General features: G+C 35.5%; 1 protein-coding gene across 12 annotated transcripts in view; it reads left to right on the top strand.

Annotated features, from left to right (window-relative positions):
• The window catches only part of TCF12 (transcription factor 12), a 375,360-nt gene that overhangs the window by 141,991 nt on the left and 220,426 nt on the right, over positions 1–12,943 (top strand). For all 12 annotated transcript variants that reach the window (XM_077939464.1, XM_077939466.1, XM_028850968.2 and 9 more), the window contains exon 4: positions 3,862–3,935. In XM_077939464.1, the coding sequence (XP_077795590.1) occupies positions 3,862–3,935 (74 nt within the window). The remainder of the gene's footprint in view (positions 1–3,861; positions 3,936–12,943) is intronic.

Consider the following 12,943-nt stretch of genomic DNA (forward strand, 5'->3'; position numbering starts at 1 on the left):
CTGGTGGCTTGATGAAAGGGAAGAAATAGGAGAGAAGCTGTGGGATAGTTTTTTATTGACACTAGAAAGAAAATACTCTTGGTCAAATACTAAGATGGGAGTAGAGCATAAGAAGGTAGTCTAAATCTGTGTTCTTCCTAGAAAGGGGAGTAATGGCAAATGTTGGACTTGGCCAAGAAGTTTACCTGTTCCTCTAAGAGTCTTATTCTCTGAAACCTTAAAAACTTGAATTTCACCTTTTTATTCCTTCTTTAAGGTCTCAGCCTTTTAGGGAACTGCCTGTATATATAGTAATTTATGATTGCTCTTAGTTACTTTTCTTGTTAAATGTTTTCACAAAAGAAGGTGGCAGATTGCTTTTGTTAAGTTCACAAACTATTGTTTTTAGATATAAGGTCTAGAATTTAATGTTCCTTACTGGAAAATACCAAGTTAAAACAGCATGCTTTTAAAAATGGAGCACATAGAATCAGAATATATTGCATTTTGCTTAATTGGTTCCATTCAGAAAAGCAGGTACTAAGAGATTATTTACATAAAAGATTAACAAGGAAAAGGATCATTGAAGTCTTTCTATTATTGATCACCCCTTTTAATCATGTTGAATAGAAATGGAAAAAATTTATTAGAAAGTCAAATAAGACTCAAAAGTGTTTCTATCATTAATTATTGCTGAACTTTCTCTTACATCTACCATTTTAGTATATGAGTCAAGGAACTAACTTCTCTGAAATTGTTGAATTGGCATGCATATACTAGAAATGGGAATGATGAAAATAATCTGGGAATGATAATTCAGAAATACCTTAAAAGGAAAAATGTTACCCCTCATCACTGTATTGCAACTGTGGTGTATTTTCTTGTCAATAAGTATTTTTTTCAGATTTTGGTCAATTTGTATAATATCTGTGTGGTTTATCTTCTGTGTGTAATTTCCTTTTTCTGCTTACCTTGGTCTTATGGCTGAAGCTTTGGAAAGTTTATTATTCCTGTCATATTTCTGTGTTTGTACAGCCATTGTCTTTAGCAGAAAGGAGTCATTGATGCTAAAAGATGACTCTTGCCTTTGTCAGTACCAGCCACGACCTTTTACTAAGAGTCTGGATATGTTAACAATAAAACTACAGAGCTTGAGTTTAAAACCTAGCCAGATTCTTGTTATTCTATAGCATTCTTTGAGCCCCTTGTCATGTCCAATATCAGTGGTATATACTACTCTTTAGCTGGTGATTCCGTCACCTAATTAATTACCATTTTATTTCATTAATCTTTGCTTTTTCTTTGTTTTATAGAAGTCACTTGATGAAAATTGAATATATAGTTTCACATAATTTTATGTGTGTCTTAAATTTTGCTTGAGATGTTCTCTGTAACTGGCCCCCATTTTTCCTCCCTCTCTATATTTTTACAAATGTATTTAAAATACATGCAAAACTGGGCATGGTGGTTCACACCTGTGATCCCAGCACTTTAGGAGGCCAAGACAGGAGGATTGCTGGAGGCCAGGAGTTCAAGACCAACCTAGGCAACATAGTGTAAGACTCTGTCTCTACAAAATAAAAAATAATAATAATAATTAGCTGAGCATTGTGGCATGTTCCTATAGTCCTAGCACTAGGGAAGCTGAGGCGGGAGGATCACTTGAGCCCAGGATTTTGTGGTTGCAGTGAGCTATCATCATGCCACTGCAATGCAGCCTGGATGACAGAACAAGAACCCTGCCTCTAAATGAGATAAAAATTAAAATACACATAAGCCTCATATTTATTAATCATTTGATATAAGAAAATATAAAGTCATAAAAAGACTAAGTTATGGTTTGATTATTTTCATTAGGACAACATTCATCAAAATCACTTTCCATTATATGTTCAATAAAAGTGATTTTTTAAAATACAACTTTTCATAAAATTTTTTGCAGTTCCATTTATTAGTGGATTTTGTAGGTTTATGGTCGCCTTTTTCTTGGATTGACTCTTAGAGGAATACTTGCTGCTATTCTACAGTGTTGGTTGCAAAGAAAATGCTTGGAAGATAGCTCAGTGGTATCTAATGATACTGGAGAGATGGTAACAGTGTTTTTTTTGTTGTTGTTTTTGTTTTTGTTTTTTGAGATGGAATCTTGCTCTGTTGCCCAGGCTGGAGTGCAGTGGTGCAATCTCAGCTCACTGCAACCTCCGCCTCCCAGGTTCAAGCGATTCTCCTGCCTCAGCCTCTCAAGTAGCTGGGACTATAGTCGCCCACCACCACGCCTGGCTAATTTTTTGTATTTTTAGTAGAGACGAAGTTTCACCGCGTTAGCCAGGATGGTCTCGATCTCCTGACCTCATGATCCGCCCGCCTCAGCTTCCCAAAGTGTTGGGATTACAGGCGGAAGCCACTGCTCCCAGCCAGTAACAGTGTTTTTTACACCACATTCCCCAAACTCGTAGAATATCTCTCAAATTTGGAACTTTAATACGAGCTCCACAGGAATGAACAAAACACTGTTCACATAATCTCTGTGTTTTCAAAGCCTCTGGTTCACTTGAAATTGTGCCTGCAATGTTGTCTATACTAGATACTCATCTTTTGTATTAACTCTTTTAAAAAAGTTATTAAAATATGCATTAATCATTTGATACAAGAAGTACAGATTCATAAAAATAATAGGGTCCTAATAACTAAGTTAGTAATTAGTACATTCTACTTTGGAAGCTGACCCATCTCCCTTCCCTGCTTTTTGTTACCCATCCTTTCAATTTGGTAATTCTGTCACTATAAAAGAGCCATGGTAATCATTGCAAATTAGTGGAGAATGTGTGGCATTTAATTTATTACATACCACATTCTCACCTAAATTACAGGGAAATTACAGAGGGACTTCCAGGAATATCTTGAAAGAAAGATAATTTCTAAACTTAGCAGAATGTTATCGTTGTAATATCCAGGCTGTTCCATGAAAGAATGAAAGAAAGAAGTCAACTATTTCTGTGTTGATGAATTTCATCATAGAATGAAACTCAGAAGGGGTTAGAGAAGTGTACTCTGCTAGCAGTCGAAGATGAAAAAGACTGGAGTCTTCAAAACAGAAGAGGTAGAAATGACTGAATTGAGAGATATCCAAGTCTTCCAGCTTTTTCTGGGGACTGATTGGGAGGTGAAAATAATGGAACCCAAGTATCCGAAGATGCATTAAGGGTGCACAATGAATTGTTTTGTTGGTTATGGCAACTCATTATTTCTCACTGTGAATTTTCTTTTGCCACCTTCATAAGAGTGGAACTGTTTATTTGAAATCAAATTGTGTGTTATTTTAGAAGAGATGGAACTGTTACCACAAAAGTGTCATTTTGATTTTATATAACTAATGTTGATTTGATATGGTTGATATAGTTAGATTCAGTTTGATGTCATCAGTTAAGAATATCTGATCAGTGATCAGAAAGAAACCAACTTTATTAAATCAAATGATTGTCTTGCTTCATTTTCTAGGGCTTAACTATGAAGAATGAATTATTCATGTTTTCATGTAGGCAATACTAAACCAGACAAAGTTTGGGAGTTCATCTACTTCTAGAAGTAGCAGTGCAGGGCATGGGGCGGGATGGAGAGACTATGACCCATCCTAAAGTCTGCAAAGAAATATTTTAATTCTGAATTTCTATAATTTACATAGGGCATTGCTTGAGGATTGATGGAACAATGATGAAGATACTTTGAAGTAACTTATATTTTACAGGTTTCTGAGGCAAGGATTGGTACTTAGCTGTTCCATGAAAATGCAAATACCACTTGCTGAATTGTACTCTGCTGTCCCATACCAAAAAAATCCACAAAAGTATGTTTTCAGATATATCTTTTATTGTCTTCTCTTTTTAGGTATGGATGAAAGAGGAGGTACAACATCTTGGGGAACAAGTGGTCAACCAAGTCCTTCCTATGATTCATCTAGAGTAAGTTTGCTGATCAACCCTTGATTAAAACTGTAATTTGGCAGACTGAGTAATTTCTTTCATATATTCTCTGTTTCTTATGAGAAATGAAAATTAATTTCTTTTCATGGAAATATAGTAGAATACCCAGTACCTTTTTGGTACATTTAGTTCTTTTTATAAGCTGTCAAACTTTGGAGATTTATTTTATTTCCTACAGTTAAATATTCTTGGTGTTATTTGTACACCTGAACTGTCTACAGTACTCTGTACTAAAGAGCTTGGAATGCCTAAGTGCTCTCCATATGTATTTAGCCATTTTTCTATATGTTTGGTTTATTTGCTTTGCGAGATGGCAGTGGCTTTCAACGTACCAGCTTCCAGCCTCTCTCCCTCATCCTTGCTTCAACAGTCATCAGCCCTTTGCATCAGGAACTCAGTAGCCCTGCCTTTTGGAAGCATATCAAAACAGACATTACGGATGACATTTCTTGGTTAACAATTAAGAGGAAATAGGACCAAGCCATCTTTCTGCACACTAAGGTCACAAGGTTAGAGCCCTTTCCAACAAAAAACAAAAAGAAAAAACCCCAAAACTTTATAAAATGAGACAGGAAATGGAAAATTAGATCAAAGAATTGGAATAAAATTAAGCACTCTGCTCCCAGACTTTCTCTGGTAAACTGACGGGGTTAAGAGAGACTTTTCCAGGCTGGGCACAGTAGTTCATGCCTGTAATCCCAGCACTTTGGGAGGTTAAGGCAGGTGGATCACTTGAAGTCAGAAGTTCGAGACCAGCCTAGCCAACATGGTGAAACCCCGTCTGTACTAAAAGTACAAAAATTAGCCAAGGCGTGGGGGTGGGCACCTGTAGTCCCAGCTACTTGGGAGGCTGAGGCAGGAGTATCACTGAACCTGGGAGGCAGAGTTGCAGTGAGCCAAGATCATGCCCCTGGACTCAAGCCTGGGCCACAGAGTGAGACTCCATCTCAAAAAAAAAAAGAAAGAAAGAAAAGAAAAGAGAAAGAGAGAGAGAGACTTTTCCAAAAGGCCATACTTTAAGTGAATGAATTTCTCATTTCTCTCAGAATTAACCAAGAGAAGAAAGAGACAAGCTTAAGATTTATGGGTAGTTAACCCTAGAAGCAAATTGCCTTAATGGGAGGAAAACTGAGTAAGTGATTGAAATGCATAGTCTCAGTATGGATTACACAAGTTTGCTTTGAAAAATGCTGAGTTAAAATGCCTTTTAAAATACGGGGTTTTACTGTTGTATTTGGCTGTAGCCTATGTATAACTTATCTTAAATCCTTTGGAAAGAACTGGGATAGTCATATGGAATCCAAAAAGATGCATAAAGAGGCTGTTAAAGGTGGGTTTTTGTGTTTCACTTTTGGGAATCAGAGGCTGAGAAAGCTACATTGTAGTGTAAAGAGCCGTATGCTGAGTATGTCAGGACTTGAATTTTACTATCAACTGTGTTGTGAATCAGCCATTTAATCTTGGACACATTATTTTTGTCTTAGCCATTTAATCTTGGACGCATTGTTTTTGTCTTGAGGCTACTTAAACTGGTTGATGTCCAAATTTCCTTCCACTCTTAAACGTTTCTGATTCTTTGAGTATTATTATGAACATGTGAGATAGGATCCAGTTTAGATTTTGAAGGTAGGAGTTTTATGTAGTGGGAAACCCACAATACTACTAATTAATACTGGATTATTTTTTTCAGAGGCTTGAGTTACTTTGTAATAACATGTTATTTCTTAGAATGTATTAAATGGTGGCTGGGTGCCTTATATTTATCTCTCTTTCAGGCTTTCTTCACTGTTCCCCACTCCTCTACCGCCCCCCTTGAGTGCTGCATAGGATTTTAGGAGAAAAAAACATACTAATGTATCCAAACACTTATGTAATTTATGATCTTCAAATTAAGTTTGCCTTCAGACATGAAATCCAAAGCAATCTTTCTTTTCTTTTTGCTATTTATAGGTTAAACTGAAATGCTGTATTTTACTTAGTTTATTTATTTTTAGTATGTATTATGTACAGTGAAAAGTTAAATTGATTATGTAGTAAGCTAGTTTTCATAGAACCATAGAACCGCATATGTATTTCTAACTGTCTATTGAGAGATCAGACAGAGTGAAGATTTAATGCTACCCTTCTTTATTTTTGTTGCCATTGAAATCCACTCTTTCACTAATTTTTCTCCTTCTATCCTAGTCATCGTCTAAATCTAAAAGGTTTGGTGAGATAGTTAAGAGATTTTTGGTATCATTTTCAAACAGAAATCTGGATCCAATTTCCAGCTGTTATTCCCTTTAACTCTTCTTGCCAAGGAGAACTTTATGGTTGTCTTTGAAGCCTCCCTCAGTACTACTTTATAGGGAAATTATCAGCTTTTGGGGTTTCATCTTTTAACACCATTCACCATCTTCACCATTTTTTTTCATAATCATAAGCATAAATGGGTATAATTGTGTTAATAAGAATCTCAACTAAAGTACTTCATTCTCCTATTTTAGTATATTGAATTTCGTAAATTCTTATTTAAGTACATTGAGGTTCTTAAATTCAAAAATAAATATTAATGTTGGCTAAAGACTAGTTTTGACTTGTTAAAAATTTGTCAACTTAAACAGTGAAATTGCAGATACTTCAGTAGAAATCACGTAAATGAAATTTATTTAGACTTTATCATATTATGTAACTATTACATTTCTGTCAGCAAATTGCATTATTTAAAAATAATTTGATTTTCAGTAACATCACTAAATGGAAATTTTTTATTATACTTTTTATGACATTTAAAAATGCTTAGTAGACCAAAAAAAAGGGTATTAGATACTGCAAAATTAGTAATTTGTTGGAGATACAATATACATGCTTTAAACTTAAATGAATTGAACTGTCTGAGCTGCCATTCTATCCCTCTCGCATTCCCATGCTAAACTATAAGGGAGAAACAATACTTTCTTTACAATAATATGAAACCGTATTTGGCAAATGAACTCTATTAATATTGTATAATTATATGTTACTGTATGGGAGTAGCTACACAAAGTCATGTTGATTGAACTTATTCTTTATTTAATAGCTTTTCAAGGGAAATGTTTGCTATGTACGCTAGTTGCCTTACAGGGTCCTGACTTTAATTGTAAGATACCGTGCTACTATAGTAGCCTTGGTGCATAAATGAGCTCCACCTGAGTCACGTAGTTAAGTGGTCACAAACTTCTCATCTCCGTGTTAGGCTTATACCCATTCTTTCAGAATTAGGAAAAGTCACTCTAGCACAGCTGCAGTCTGTGTCTGCCCCTGCTTTTACCAAATCCACCTGAAAAGTAGCCTTGCAGTGTAGAGGTGGTTAAGTTTCTGGTTATCAGAAGTACCTACAGCAGTCCATTCAGTGAAGAGATTTCACTAGGTTGACATAAAAATAGACATTGTGCCTAAGAGTGGTTATAGAAGAAATGGTAGGCATGGTCGGCATTCTTAGGCAATGTGGATTTCACATTTCCTAAGCATGTCTCAGCATGTTTGAGACACCCAGAGGGAAGGAACACAACATTTGTGGTTTGTAAGCTGCAGACCTCTCGACTTTTGTTAGAGTCCTGGTTTCTGCAGTCTTCACCTGCTGCCCACCTGTACAGAGAGCATAGACACACACGTGAACATATAGATAGAATCATGTTGTGAATAGCACTTCCAGTTTTAGAAATTTGTGAATGTGGTGATAAAGGTAAAGCACCTGAGACTGAAAGGAGTGATTAAAATCTCAGGTAGTTTAGACATGGGCAAGAGATCTAGTTAATGAGTTTGTTCCCTCTCTCCCTTGTTTTTTATTCTTTATTACATAGAAATGTTGGTGTACTAGGCATAAAGACCAGAGAATATTGTGGTGGTTCTTGTTCACTAAAGTGTTAATGACTTATTCTAGTTTCAGATTTTTTTTTTTTTTTTTTGTCTTCAGAAGGCTGCGCTTAAGAGCACAGACTGTGAAATCATACTGCTTGGGTATAAATCATAACTCTGCCACTTACTACCTGTGAGATTCTGGACAAGTTATTTAAATCTAGTGTACTTCAGTTTATTCATCTGTGAAATGGGGATAATGATATCTGTTTCATGAGGTTGTTGAGGATTAAATAAGGCAATATATGGAAATTGCATAGATCAATGTCTGATATGTGATGAGTGCTATATAAGTGTTGGCCTTAAACCTATGTATCTCAGAATTCACTAGATCTGTATTTAACAATTACATGAATTTAAACACATGGATACATTTGCAAATATGCTGTATTCTAAGTGTCATATGTGAGAATTATTTGCCAACTCAGTCATGCTTAATTTAACTACTTTTATTTCTTTTAAATGTATGAAGGACATAAATAAAATCAATTTCCCTTCTTCTTCAGCTGTTCATTTCTTTCTTGGGAAAGCAACAGTCTCTTCCTGCCAAACTTGGATATAAAAGTTACCAGTCTCTCTAGTATAACACCTTATACGTAATGGGTGCTCTATACATGTTTGCTGAATATAATCAAATCGGGGAACAATCATTAGATTTACTAGATTAATTAAGCTGGGAGGTTGAGGAAGGAAAGAATCAACGTTGATTTAAGATGAAGCTTGAAGTAGGTGGTGGTGGTATTAATGGTAAAAAGTGATTTGGAAACGTACTGTGTGACCATGGGGAAGTTACTTCTGTGTGTCTTAGTTTTCTGGTCTCTAAAATTATGATAATTTTACACGTATTTTGTAGGGTTTTGGTGAAGATGAAATGTAATAATAGGTGTGAAGTATTTCATTTATTGATATAATAAGTGATAACTGCTATTACTATTATTTATAATAATTTGAAGTACATTTTCATAGTTATATTTCTTGATGTACAAATTCTGTTTCTAGAATGTCTAGTTATTTGAGTTTGTGGTAATGTCAAGAGGCCACGTCATCTTGGTTTCTCTGCCTTTTTAACTGTGTTAGCCAACCTATGCCAAGCTCTGGAGTATTAAAGTACCATTGAGTTTTGCATCCTGGGGTAGGAGTGGGAGAGAGAGAAGTATATTGATGCTCTTTTCTAAGATACAGAGTTGGTCAATCCTTAATTTAAAAGGTAGAATTGAGTTCATTGATAGGAAACTGCTGATAGGAATTAGATTTATAGGAATCATCAGTGATCAAGAGTTGGCATTTTAATCATGAACATTTTTCAGCCTATATATAATCTTATAGTAGTTATTTTTTTAAAAAAGAAGCTACATTAAGTTGAGTAGAGCTTGGGTGCTTTTTAAAAAAATAAATTGCTAAATATCCACCATGGTTTTCTCTTCTGTCTGTATTATGACTTGCAGAATGAAAGTCATTTATCTTTTTGCTCTTTCTTCCGTCTGTGTTTTACAGTATCATGGAATTTTCAAAACTGAAAGATGCATTGGTTATATATATTCTGTCTCTTTATTTCATACATGAGGAAACTGAAACGACAAGTTTGAGATTTGACCAAGTGTAGATTTGTGCTGTATGTAGAGATTTGGCTAGGCTGTGTGACTAGTTAATGACAGCCTCTGGCATGACAGAACTCAGATATTCTGAATCTTATGCTAGTGCTTTTTAACCCCTTTACTTTAGTACTTCCCAACTCAAAGAACTATACATTTTCTGCCATATCCTGAAGGAATGGGACAAGACAGAAGAGAAAGGTGAAAAGAGAAGAGGGTCTGCAGCTGATAAAAGAGGACATGGGACATAATATGATAGAACAGTTTACCTAGCAAGTATAGTGTATTGTGGGGTAGAATAGCATAGAATTTAAGAGCTTGAGCATTAAAATCAAGCTGTTTTGGGTTCTATTTCTGGCACTTCTACCTCCTCACTCTGTGACTCTGGGCAAGTTATTTGTTTTTACCTTTATCTTTTTTTTTTTTTTCATTGATTTAAAGGGGATGGGTACTAATAATAACTACCTCACTAAAGTTTGGGGCTTATACCTGTTAGTAGAAAATGGAAACCAGTGTGTGATAATGATTTAGCTTTAAAATACTTGATTTAGCTGCTGTATATGATTCAGCACAAGATGATATCAGAGATTTTTTTTTTTTATTAAGGGATAATAGTAGGTATGTTCTGAGGCTTTTTGTTTTAATATATGCTATGACTTCTGATACCTATAGCAATGAAGAGATAAGAGGATTCCGTTCATTTAAAAAGCATCAGCAGTGGTCATTTAACAGATGTCAAAAATACAAACAGACAGCAACCTCATAGACCCAACTAGGTTGAAAATGAAAATACATGGATACAAGGATTTAAGTATTTCTCCAGTCTTCTAAAGTTCATAGGCAAAGCCATAGATTGGGGACTTGGGATAAGGGAAACAAAATTAAATAAAAACTCAATGAAAGTAAACATAAGCTTTCAGATTTTATGGAAACTAAAATCAGCCTATAAGATTATCTGGATGAGATTAATGTCATTTCTCTTGCAAATCCTGGACCATTCCTGCCAGATATGGCTAAAGGGAACTTTAATTTTGTTTAGTGCTCTCTCCATTCTTAACAGGAGTTCAGTATTTTTTCGTTAATGTGGACGAGCTTGGCTAAGAACCTCTCTATAGTTTGTAGGTAGTGAGTTAGAAATAGGATAATAGAACCTTGGTTTTTCTGACCTCAGCAGGGTGATACTGCCTGGAGGTGTAGAAGGAACTGGTGGGTAGTTCATTTACATTTGACAGCAGATGCCTTAAGAGTGTGTCTGTGGGCAGAGGCAACTTGTAGTTTCCTTCCTCCAGCAGAGCCCAGTGGCATAAGAACAGTATAGGTGGCCTGCTTTTCGGGAGGTTGGACTTAACCATGATCCCCCAATTTTAAGATGCTGAGATTTGTAAATGCATTCAGTTTCTTAAATGTTAAAGGTGAATAAATGTGTATCTTATAGTTCAGGAAATATGCTTAGACATATAAGTCATATTTGCCTAAAGAGTTACTTTTTTGGTAGCTCAACGCCTGTAAACCCAGCACATTGGGAGGCTAAAATGGGAGGATTGCTTGAGCCCAAGAGTTTGAGACTGGCCTGGACAACAAAATGAGAGCACCCTCTCTACAAAAAATAGAGAAAAAAAAATAGCCAGGCCTGGTGGTGTGCAGCTGTGGTCCCAGCTACTCAGGAGGCTGAAGTGAGAGGATTGCTTGAACCCAGGGATCGAGGCTGTAGTGAAGAAAAAAAAAAAGTTGCTGGCTCACAGCTGTAATCCCAGCAATTTGGGAAGCTGAGGCAGGTGGATCGCTTGAGTCCAGGAGTTCAACACCAGCCTCTGCAACGTGGCGAAACGCCGTCTCTTAAAAAAAAAAAAAAAAAAAGAAAGAAAAAATTTAGCCAGTTGTGGTGTTGGCTGTAGTCCCAATTACTCGTGAGTTTGAGGCAGGAGAATCTCTAGAGCTGGGGAGGCAGAGGTTGCAGTGAGCCAAGATTGCACCACTACACTGTAGCCCTGGTGGCAGAGTGAAACCTGATCTCAAAAAAAAAAAAAAAAAAAAAAAAAAAAAAAAAAAAAAAAAAAACCAGAAAACTTTTTAACTCTTTTAAGACAGAAGTGGAGACGCTATAATTAGACAGCAAATAGTTAATTACCAAAATAATTTTATTGGCTACTATGAGATTCCAGAGGAGGGAGAGATTACTTTGGATGGTCAAGAAAGACTTAATAGAGGAGGAAGTGTTTGAGTAGACTCTTAAAGGATAGATAGCATTTGAATAGGGCTGGAAGAAAGTCTGGAAATGTGGAATGATGGAGACAGTACAGTGGTCTCATTACAAAATTCGGTAGATAATAAATCAGCTTACTTTGTGGGAAAATAGTATGAGATGAGGCTGGATAACATTTCTGTAAAAAAAATGTTATCTATTCTTTGGGAGCCAATTAAAAATAGATTTTATACACAAAATGTTTTATAAATATTAACTTACTGTGGTATGAAGAATGGATCCAAGGTGAAAGAGTGGCAAAAAATAGGATGATCTGAAAAGATGGTACATAGACCCACTCATAATGAAATAAGACTTGGATTCGGAGGATAGGAGCCAGACTGCAAAGTTATATAAGAAATTTCACAAAGGGGAAAACACAAAACTGGTACAACTAGGTGACTGGGAAAGATATAAAATCATGTAGACTCACTTCACCCACAAAATGATAACTCCTGAATTAAACTTGATGTGTTTTTTATTTAGGCTTTGTCAAGTTAGCTATGACTGTATTAAACCAGATTGCTTGATTTTGATAAATAGTTTTCCTTATATTAATACCTGGGAAAATCGAGTTGTGTGAATAAAGAAATATAAAATAGCTTTTACTCAGTTGTCCCTTTTGTCAGCATTGATGGGTAAAAGATTAGTGTTACTTTTTCTTCTCTAGTATAGATATTTTCTCAAAATTGTGTGTTTGCTATTGTTATTTTTGAAGGGAAAAAAGTATACATTTTATAGCTACTAGGAGATCAAATACAGTAATTAGAAAGGACACACAAATTTTGAAATAGTATTTTATGCCTCTTGATCTCAGGTACAATACACAAGATGAAGCAGTTAAATAGCAAAGCAAGACAGAAGGGTCAGAGAATTAAAGTAAGTGTTTTCTATATATTGCATCTATGTTCCCATTAATCTCTGTTTTGTTATATAACTGCTCCTTCTGAATGCTCTGATATGAAGAAAACTTTGAGTAAGAAAAAGGGTGTGTTTTAAAGTTAGATTTAAATAAAACCATAAGAGTAAAATGTTTTTACTCTTAGTTCTGTTTGAAACAGCACCTGCCTATAAATTATAACGTTAATGTTTTTGGATAAGAAAAAATTGGGTTGTGATGATGAAAGCACCTTTAAATCTCTTGCCAGCAGATATTTAAAGTGAAAGAAGGCACCTACTGATCACATTGCCCATGCTTCCATTTTAAGACAATTAAAGCTTCATGTTTTTTTCAGACTAGCCTTTCTTCCTGGGGACAACACTTACTGGGAAGCTTT

This window comes from Macaca mulatta, chromosome 7, assembly GCF_049350105.2.
Source record: "Macaca mulatta isolate MMU2019108-1 chromosome 7, T2T-MMU8v2.0, whole genome shotgun sequence".
Classification (NCBI taxonomy): Eukaryota; Metazoa; Chordata; class Mammalia; order Primates; family Cercopithecidae; genus Macaca; species Macaca mulatta.